The sequence below is a fragment of the Delphinus delphis genome, chromosome 4 (genome assembly GCF_949987515.2).
Source record: "Delphinus delphis chromosome 4, mDelDel1.2, whole genome shotgun sequence".
Lineage (NCBI taxonomy): Eukaryota > Metazoa > Chordata > Mammalia > Artiodactyla > Delphinidae > Delphinus > Delphinus delphis.
Genome location: NC_082686.1, coordinates 129,658,798 through 129,669,698, shown reverse-complemented (window position 1 = coordinate 129,669,698; position 10,901 = coordinate 129,658,798). Strand labels below are relative to the sequence as shown.

Here is a 10,901-nt window from a genome sequence, read left to right as displayed (position 1 = left end):
GCACTTATTTATTTTTAAAATTGGATGAAGAAATGCTTTCCCACCATCCCAGTTCACTGTAGGCCATCTGCCCAGGCAGCCTGGCAAAAGTTCAGTGCCACCAAAGCCACCTCCTTGAGGGCAGGAGGCACACAGGCATAGGTTCTTCAGTGGAACAGAAGCCCCCAGAGGGCAGGGATCCGGTCTCTGCACTGTGCACTGCTACGTCCCAGCACTTAGAATAGCACCTGAAAGGATGCTGGTGCACAATAAAAATTCACTGAGTAAATAGGGAGAAATGAAAGCTGCTCTCTTGAGAAGTGCAGCCGTAAAGGGAAGGAGAGGCTTAGGGGTGGGTTGGGGGCCCGCAGTTGTACGGCAGAGGGTGGGCAAGACAGAAAACAGGAGGAGAAAAATGAACTAACAAGAGGGGCACACACAGCAAGCACTTGGAATTCTTGCGGACAAGATCACTGAGGGGCCTCCTTGTAGAGGAAAGACTTGGCACTTGGCCTGAGCCCTGAGAAGTAAGACATTTGGTAATTCGAGGAGTTCTGAGAAGGGCATTCCAGGAAGTAGGAAAAACATAGGCAAAGGAACAAAAAAGGAAGTTTTAAATGGAAGATAGTTTGAGGGATGCAACATCTAGTCCGCATTTTATTATAAAATATTTCAAACCATATGATGCCTTAAATTGACCACAAACTTTTCCATTTTAAGTCTATGAACTTAAAAAGTCACATTTCAGTAGTCTTTCACATTTAATAGCAGCTAGCTTCCTGGAGTTTCCCTTCCAGAGCCAGAACAAGGCCAAGTTGAACAGCAAGATGGGGGTGGAATAGTCTCCGAGATGGCAGCTTCTCAGTAAGAAGCTTAAAATTTGTTATTAGAAAGAATCTCAGATTCAGGAAGGTCAGGGTCTAGTCCCGTTTTGGCAGTAACTCACCTCCGGTGTGGCTTTAGGGAAATCACTTCACCTTTTTGAGTCTCATCCTACATCTGGGAGAAAACTGAGGGAGTTGGACTAAGACCTATAATTAGGGTCACAACATATTTTATCGTCTAAAGGCACTTTGGAAAGTCAAAGAGGGTGCTATTCTTAATTTTGCCAGAACAACAGACATAATAACACTGATCCCAAAGAAACCAAGATGTACAGTCATCTTACTTAACTGCTTCAGCTCGGAAGCACCATCCTTCTCTAGAAACACCCAAGGCTCCCTTCATGCTCTCTAGCTGGTCCTGTGCCTGGCACATCCCAGATGCTCACTAAGCGTTTGCCCCATTTCCTTTTGGTGAGCTTTTCTGCATTCTTTATGTAATCAAAGCTATTGATCTGTTCTTCCACAACTTCACTGCCTTATAATAGTTGAACCGTCCTTGTGCCAAACAGCTGCACCCTTCCTTCAGCCGATTTCACATTCCGTATAGCCCCAGGTGCCTCTACTAGGAACAGTTTCTCAAAGAAGGTAAATATTTAGGTACAAACCCTATTCTTTTTCAAACCAAAGAATAAGTAGCCAAAGAATGTAATCCACCGGTCTGAAATTCTGCAGTTACTCAAGGCCTGGGTGGGGGTGAAAACCTTCTCAACTAGATTGCTAATGGACCATTTTAACCAAGTATAACATCAAAGAGAGAAAAGTTAAAAAAACATACTCACCTATACATCTGGCAAATCTTAGAAGCAAAGAAAACATTCTACATAGGCCGGAACTCTGATTACTCAAAACCAGGTCACCCAGAGCTGGCCTGCACATTTCCAAATACAGCATGTTAACAACTCGCTAGACTTTTAAAAGCTGATTGGATTTTTTTTGGTTTTGTTGTGTTTTCTTTTAAGGAAAGTGCATCCTGGCTGTCATATATTTTCTTTCAGCACTAATGATACTTTATGCCTTGTAGGTTTAAAAGTATTTGTCCAGTTATTTACTTTAACTGTAATTGAGTTGGGGGGGGGAGGGAGTGAGGGAGTCGCTCCTTCCGTACCCAAGGAGACAGCCGCCCCTCTGCCCCTTCTGGAATGTTCTCTTGCTATTAATTAAAGAACTACAAATATGAGTCATACCCACGGGTTTACGGGTGACATAACTAGATATTCTGAGAACATTTCTCATTGAGGAAATGAACATCCATTCAGTCTATGGCAAGATCAAAAGGCAAGAGGGTGGAACAAAGGCTACAGAACGTCCCAGGAAAGGATCTAGCCTTGGTGTAAAAACTGGACATGCAGGGTTTACGGCCTACTCTCTTGGAATAATCTCAGAAACCAGCAGTAGAGATTACATAAATTATGAAGGAGACAGTCAGGAAAAGCTCTGCTGATAAAGAGCAAACAATCCTTATAAACACAGAGAAAAGGAAAACGTAAAGCGAAACCAACAACACTTTCTCCCTGACTAAAAAAGACAAAATCAAATCTTCATTTCTGAGAATTCTTTATAATAAGCAGTAATCTCCAAAGTGTTTAAGACTTTTTCATCCTCAAAGTCCTTTAAGATCCAAAGGTCAGACATACTAAATTCTCTCTTTTAAGAGAGGCTTCCCCAAACAGAAGAGGTCTAGGTCTGTCTTCACAGGCCAAGGGGTTTAATCATTTTTAGAGTCAAAGAAATGCCTTCCTCAGCCCTCGTCTTGGGTGTGTCCCCTGCTGGTCACCTGCACAGACCAGCAAGCACTGCACCCACCGGAGGTGCCCTCCCCAGAGGGGAAAACATAGAGGAGCATCCTTGGAATGCAGCAGGACTTTCCATCAGTTTCCTGGAAGAATTCTGGGACCTTAGGAAGAGGTATTTCTTTGTTTTATAAACAAACACAGAGGATGCCGCTCCTTTTCTTATTCATTCCCTCTGTTAGCTCTTGAGCACATTTGTAATATTCTCTTTCTCTGCTGTTTTTAAATCTCAAATAGCTTTCTATCACCCTGCCCTTCTTGGTTTTCTTCACTTTTGGAAAAGTTACTTCTAGTGCCAAAAACATGAAATGAGCATTTATCGTTTTTATGTGGATGGCTTTTTTCCTTCTTTTTCTTTTCTTATATCTCTCTAACAATCCAGGGACCCTGTTAAAATACTCTTAAAAAGTGGAGATTATCTCTTTGGGTTGGCTTTCGCTGAGATTCTGTTACAGTCTTAGGGTTGTTATTCAAGAGCTACTGATCCATTTTAATCACACCATGTAGGAGCCAAGTGGGAGAGGGTGTAGGAACCCCAGAGGACCAAGACTTAGGGAACTTCTCCTTTCCCTCCACTGTTCCACCCTCTGACCCAACATAATACCTGCCTATGATGATTGTTCTAAGAGGAGGTTTCCAGTTTCCAAACAAATTGGTCAGCTATCTCTAAGTGGACAAAATCGCAATGTAACCAAACAGGACCCTACAGGGCCTTCCCAAGGTAGACATCACCCCGACCCCGCCAAAACCCTCTGTTTTTGCTCTCTCTGAAGTACCTGATGCACATTTCCTGAGTTGTTTTACAGATGCTAAAACCACCACCAAATGGAAGAACTTAACTACTTGATGATCATGAGCCCCCAGACCGACTGGCACCTAAGGATTCATAATGTCAACCACCCTCTTACCTCAACACCAACCAATCAGAGAATTATGCACGAGCTGATCACATACCCTGCGACCCCCTCCCTCACGTGGCCTTGCCTTCGGGGATTTTGGGATTTTTAGAGTGTGAGTCACCCATCCTCGTTGTATTGGTGCCTTTACAATAAACACTGCACTTTCCTTCACCACAAACTGGTGTCAGTAGATTGGCTTTACTGTGCACGGGCAAGCAGACCCAAGTCTGGTTCAGTAGCAGCACGGGTGGACTTGACAGTTAAGCCCCCTTCCCTTCATCCTGTGTGAGGATAGACTGCCTACTAACTGCTGGTGAAACTGCAGGCGCAAACAGGATGGCTTCTGCCTCTGCATAAACTCTGGATGGGAAAGAGGGATCAACACGTGAGGGAACCGTTGATGGAAGCTGCCCACCTTGGCTAGGCACGACGCTAACCACTTGCATGAGTGGTCTCACAACAGGAGGTGCCGATAAGGACACGGTGCTGCCGTGGAAAACTAACCAGGAGAATTTTCGGGAGGGGCCGAAAGCAGGGAGGAGATGCCAGCCCATAATGTGCGCCAACCTCCCAGAAACGGTCATGCTAGACCCATCTTGGCTGAGAGATGCGAGAACCACCAGGGAGGACCCTGAGTCAGATCAAATATGGGCACAAGCAAGATGACTGGTCAGAGACAACCCCACAACCAACCCTATGACCATAAAACCTGAGACCGAGAGCCACATGGCAGAGCGGTCCTCCTGGGTTCCCTTACCCTGCTGTTCTCCGCCCAGGCACCCCTTCCCAATAGTCTTCTGCTTTGTCAGTACGTATGTCTCCTCACACAATTCATTTCCAAGTGTTAGACAAGAGCCCATTTTCTCAGGCCCTGGAAGGGGTTCCCCTTCCTGCAACAAACATATTTCCCCAAACTGAGTATCTATCTCTTTTGACAGAAATCACTGGTCTTTCTGCTGCCTGGTCGCAGGTAGGTGATACAAAATGACTTCAATTTCAGTACCTAAGAAAACTCAGGGCCTAGGATCACACTGCCAGTTAGGTCATATTCCTAGGGCTCCCGGGTCATAATTTTATCACTGATTAAAATAAAATGATTTTTAAAACACTGTAAATATAAAAGCACACCACCTAAAGCACAACACGCCCATCAGGAGTCATGGGGATGAAAATAATAATATCCATCTCTCAGGACACTGAGAAGATGACAGTGAGAAGACAAGCATCTGTATAAAGCACCCAGACCTATGCTTGGTGCATAACAGGTAATCAATAAAAATAAATAAATAGTAGGTAGAGTTTACTGTTTTGAGGGAGTCTGTGGACCAAGGGTAATTAGGTAGGGAAGACCGACAGCCGATATTCTGAAACCCTCTCCTCGCACATACTTACTGAGTCTCAGCTCCCAGCAGCATCTCCACTTTCTCGTTCACGTGGTTACTAAGGACTGTCAGCGTAAAGAGGTGACTAGCAGAGTTCTGTCTTGAATAAAGCACTGTGGAACTGTTCTTCCCTGGAGAAGAATTAAGCTCTTCACTGTCACAAGACTCCACCAGTAGCTGATCTCTTAAGGAATAATCATTGACATTGTAACTTTCTTCACTGTAAGGAAGAGGGAAAAAGAACACAGTAATTCAGTGGATGAGACTGTGACATTATCGGTTTTCAAATCACATTTTGGGGGAAGGTGGCAGGGGAGGGAAGGAGGACAGGGAGAGAATGATTTATTTTATTTTTTATTTTATTTTTTTATTTTTTTTTGCAGTACGCGGGCCTCTCACTGCTGTGGCCTCTCCCGTTGCGGAGCACAGACTCTGGACGCGCAGGCTTAGCGGCCATGGCTCACGGGCCCAGCCGCTCCGTGGCATGTGGGATCTTCCCAGACCGGGGCACGAACCCGCGTCCCCTGCATCGGCAGGCAGACTCTCAACCACTGCGCCACCAGGGAAGCCTGAGAATGATTTATTTTAAAAATAGGAATTGGACTCTGAATTAATCTACTGATTATGAATCAATATAACCCTCCAAAATTAAACCTGTTAATTACTATTTTTCTGTAGTATACTAAATTGTATCTTACATATAAAAGCAATATTAAAAACAATTATTAGCACCTACTGTATAGCACAGGGGACTCTACTCAATTTTTCGTAATGGCTTATATAGAAAAGAATCTAAAAAAAGAGTGGATGTATGTACATGTATAACTGATGCCCTTTGCTGTACTAACACAACATTGTAAATCAACTATACTCCAATAAAAATTTAAAAAAAACAATTATTAAACCCTCTAGGTTTTATTTTACATTTTCCTGGCATTTCCTTGCAACGAGTGAGACACGCGTGCATCATGGTAAGGCTTGAACAGCTATACTTCCCCAGCCTTACCCCCATCCGCAGGATAGAGGTCGTCCCAAACCTACTCACACTCTGGGTAGCGAAGCTGCACTAGCAGCCTCCAAACCACCAGGCACAGGAGGGAAGAACAGCCCCAGAGGTCTGCTTGCTTCCGGCAAGACGCCAAACCCATCCTTCTCTCTAACATGCATGGCCTCACCACCTGTTCAGAAACCACCAGGACGGATCCCGCCACGCCCTTTATCCCTGCTTTTATGCCCAAGACTGCCTGGTATACTTCATTCCCCTGAATGTACTCTCACCTGCACAGTGCTGTGAACATGCCTAATCGGGCCTCACCTCCCTAAGCCCCTCGGCTGAAGCATTCCACTACATCCTCTGGAAATGCACCTCATTTAGGGAATCCAAGAAAATCTTCTAAATCCTCAGCCTCTTCTCTGAACTCTCCCTTTACCTTGTTGCCTTAACAGAAACTTGGCTCTTCTAGAGAGCACAGCCTCCTCTGAAGGCTCTCTGCCTGCCCTGCCTGAGTCTCATTACTCCTAGACAATGATCGCTTTGTCCTCCCAGAAGGTCCCCAGCTTTGATGCTCATGCCATCAGTCTCTATCTCATCCTCACAGTCATCTCCAGGCCCCTGGATCATGCCTCATCCTCACTCATGCGTTTAGTTACTGGCTTACTGTCCCTCTCCAACACTACTTTCTTGAATTTCCATGTGGCAATCCTTCCATTACCCCAGCCTCTCAGTTCCTTGACTTCCCCTTCAACAATCAACCTTGTCACTACCACCAACTGCAACCTCTCTGCAATCCCAACGTCAAACACCTCTGTCTAACCAGCCCCGCCAATCTCTTTGGCTCACCTCTTCTAATCCTCAACCTCAACAATTTTAACCCACCGTTCCTACAACCCACTCACTCCACCACCTTTCCCTCCATCCTTAAACCCTTCATGTCCTCTCATTCATGCTTATTCACTTATCCAACTTGAATTTCTTGATACCTACTTACAATCACTCCTTGCAGACACACTCATTTCCTTGGCAAATTCCAACTCTGCTTAGATACACCTCCCCTCTATTCTCTATGTGTACTCTCAGTTGAACACGGCAGAGCTCAATAGTAACTGCTGAGTAAATGGATGACCATGCAATACATTTTAATGTATTCTAGGAACCATATTGTATAATAACCTTACCTAATAATAAATGCAAATGTATGAACTCAGGAGAGCTAAGAGATAAAAAAATCCTTGTGCCCAACTATACTAGGAATTTCAGAACAGGCCATTTTGTTCAAGATTTCTTAGAAAGTTTTTCATTCGGTGGTGGGCATCTGCCTGTCAACCACTCCCTGTAACTCTCCTTTAAAAACTTTATAATCATTTTTAAAATTTAGTTTGATAGATTCTTCCCCCTCCAAAACCGGCAAACACAGTTATATCATCTATAAAAGCAAAACACTGCCTTTTGATCAAGTCTGTTTGTTGCTAGGGTAATCATCTGTATTAACTGAAAGTTCACACGGCAAGATCACCTCCAAAGCTCCCCTGAGACTGCCAACGGACCAGCACAACCATACTCAGAATATATAAAATATTTCTCATATCAAAATGAGGCTTATCAAAGGTCCCATAATTTTTATAAAAGGAGGAACCAGGGTAATACACTTTACAAACAAACAACGTTATACTTTTAAAAGACCGTGTTTACCAGAAACAAAGCAGTCGATTTCTGGCAAAGCTGGTGTCAGGCTGCACCCTGCAGGCCTACAAGCCTCGTAGCTGCCCAGCCTCGAGACCGAAGAAAGAGCGCGGAAACAGCGACAGAGACATCAGTGGTTTATTGGAGAGGGGATCTCACACATCCAAAACATCTGCGCCCTGTGCTGCAGACAGCAAGCGGGACAGGGCAGCAGTCTTCATTGCTCAGGGTGGGGGAGAAGGAGGCTACCATTTATAGGGGGAAGTGACGCCAGGTGGGCTTATCAGTTACCAGGGAGACCAGCAGCTGGGGCACATCACTCACAGCCCCTCAGGTTAATGACTATCACAAGGGTATATGTTTCTCTTTAATAAACTAGCAGACGGAATCATTCTGGCCTGATGATTAGAACAATCACTAGCTGGGGCAGGGGGCAAGCACGTTCCTGTGAGTAAGGTGTAGGTAGGTGGTACTGCTCCAGCAGGGGACGTACAGACAACAAGAGAACAGCCATCTTGAGTGGCCTGACCATACAGCAAGTAAAGCTTATAATATTGTCTAGATAGCTCAGACACAGATGTAGTAAAACCCAGGACTCAGGATAAAACCAAAAAGTAAAAAATAAAGACAAAAGCAAAACCTCAACAACAACATCAAAAACAAGAGGAAAAAACAAGATGAACAAGGACTTGCCTGTTACTGTCTTCTCTCTGCACCTTTGAGTTACTCTTTCGGTCCAACTCACAAGTTTAAAAAGATGACCTTTTAGTTAAAGACGCCCATTTCCAGTTAAAAATAATTCTGCTTCAGACAGAGAAATCCAACCTCCTTAATGCTGCGCACATTGGGTATGTAGGCAGTGCCCTAAATAATGACAGTGCAAAGGTATTCTTTGTATTCCCAAAGAAATAAAAGGCAAAGAAATCTATATGCCATAAAGCCATCATTCAAGATGACTCAAGTTCCAAAAAGTCTTCAGCGTAAAGTGGCCTTACTTACTAGGTAGTCCCCAGTAGAATTCAAGACGAAGAGTTCACAGGAAACTAATGTAAACAAATAGGAAAAAACTAGTTAGGTCTTTTTTTCCCTCTTAATTTTCAGAGTTCATATTTCTCCCAGTGTTTGCCTAAGTACAAACAATACCAGCTACTGTTGTTTCATCCATGCGTTGAATCTTTGTCTTCGGCGGCGGGGCGGGGGGTGGGTAATTAGAGACAGAAGAAGTAGACAAGTTAATAGAATGTTTTTTTAATTGTTCTCTTAAGCCATGACAACTACAACGCCATTAAGACCTAGGGTGACCGTTTGATCCAGTTTACACCTGTGGTTCTCTCAGGTGTCCGGCTGGAATGATAGAGAGCAGCCACTTTATTCATAGCTATGTGAGTTCACCTCAAGGTATCCGTGTCTACACACCTGCACATCTGGGTCACTGAATGTGCCTGCACACAGAACTTCCCCACTGTTTTGCCTTCTGTATCCAAAATAGGATGCAGGAAACAAGTCTGCTCTTTTTTTTTAACTGATTCAATAGCAGTCACCCAATATCATTATTTCATCTAGACCTGCAAACATCTTCATTATGTGATACACAATGTCCACCACTTCTTCACTACTCCTTTAATGAATTTAATATAAAAAACTTGATTTAACAGTAGCCAAGTAAGTGGATGATTCATCCCTGTCAGCTATTATTCAAACCCACTGGAATAAAAACTGAAAAGGAGCTCACTCTTGCTAGCGTGTTTATGCTCTCTCACACACAGACACATTCACACACTTAATCTCATAAAGGTTCAAAATAATATTTTCCCCTCTCTAAATCTGCTAAATACTGAGTGAAATTCATTCTCCTCATGTCAGCCAGCACCTACTGTGTCTCTCATGCTAATACAGAAGGATAACTGTTAAAATATGGGCTTAAGGACTTCCGGGAAGATGGCAGAAGAGTAAGACGCGGAGATCACCTTCCTCTCCACAGATACACCAGAAATACATCTACGCGTGGAACAACTCCTACAGAACACCTACTGAACGCTGGCAGAAGACCTCAGACCTCCCAAAAGGCAAGGAACCCCCCACGTACCTGGTTAGGGCAAAAGAAAAAACTAAACAGAGACAAAAGGATAGGGACGGGTCCTGCACCAGCGGGAGAGAGCTGTGAAGGAGGAAAAGTGTCCACACACTAGGAAGCCCCTTCGCGGGTGGAGATTCGGGAGGCGGAGTGGGGGAGCTTGGGAGCCGCGGAGGAGAGCACAGCAACAGGGGTGCGGAGGGCAAAGCGGACAGACTCCAGCGCAGAGGATCGGGCCGACCGGCATTCACCAGCCGAGAGGCTTGTCTGCTCGCCCGCCGGGGCGGGCGGGACTGGGAGCTGAGGCTCCGGCTTTTGTCGGAGCGCCGGGCGAGGACTGGGGTTGGCGGCGTGAACACAGCCTGCAGGGCGTTGGTGCGCCGCGGCTGGCCGGGAGAGAGTCCGGGGAGGGGTCTGGACCTGCCGAAGAGGCAAGAGACTTTTACGTCCCTCTTTGTTTCCTGGTGCACGAGGAGAGGGGATTAAGAACGCTGCTTGAGAGAGCTCCAGGGACGGGCGCGAGCCGCAGCTAAGAGTGCGGAGCCCAGAGACGGACATGGGACGCTAAGGCCGCTGCTGCCGCCGCCAGGAGGCCTGTGTGCGAACACAGGTCACTAGCCACGCGCCCTTCCGGGGAGCCTGTGCAGCCCGCCACTGCCAGGATCCCGGGATCCAGGGACGGCTCCCCGGGAGAGCGCACAGCGCGCCTCAGGCTGCAACGCCACGCCGGCCTCTGCCGCTGCAGGCCCGCCCCGCACTCCGTGACCCTCCCTACCCCCCGGCCTGGGTGAGCCAGAGCCTCCGAATCAGCGGCTCCTTTAACCTCGTCCTGTCTGAGCAAAGAACAGACGCCCTCCGGCGACCTACACGCACAGGCAGGGCCAAATCCAAAGCTGAGCCCCTGGGAACTGTCAGAACAAAGAAGAGAAAGGGAAATCTCTCCCAGCAGCCTCAGAAGCAGCGGATTAAAGCTCCACAATCAACTTGATATACCCTGCATCTGTGGAATACCTGAATAGACAACGAATCATCCCAAATTAAGGAGCCCTGTGGATGAAAGGCTCTTGGTGCTGCAGCCAGGACTCAGTGCTGTGCCTGTGAGGTGGGAGAGCCAACTTCAGGACACTGGTCCACAAGAGGCCTCCCAGCTGCACATAATATCAAACAGCAAAAATCTCCGAGAGATCTCCATCTCAACGCCAGCACCCAGCTT

At 46.0% G+C, this 10,901-nt stretch overlaps 1 protein-coding gene across 4 annotated transcripts in view; it reads right to left on the bottom strand.

Annotated features, from left to right (window-relative positions):
• ARHGEF26 (Rho guanine nucleotide exchange factor 26) overlaps window positions 1-10,901 on the bottom strand; it is a 168,789-nt gene that overhangs the window by 28,038 nt on the left and 129,850 nt on the right. For all 4 annotated transcript variants that reach the window (XM_060011456.1, XM_060011455.1, XM_060011453.1 and 1 more), the window contains one exon: window positions 4,945-5,154. In XM_060011456.1, coding sequence (XP_059867439.1) covers window positions 4,945-5,154 — 210 coding nt within the window. The remainder of the gene's footprint in view (window positions 1-4,944; window positions 5,155-10,901) is intronic.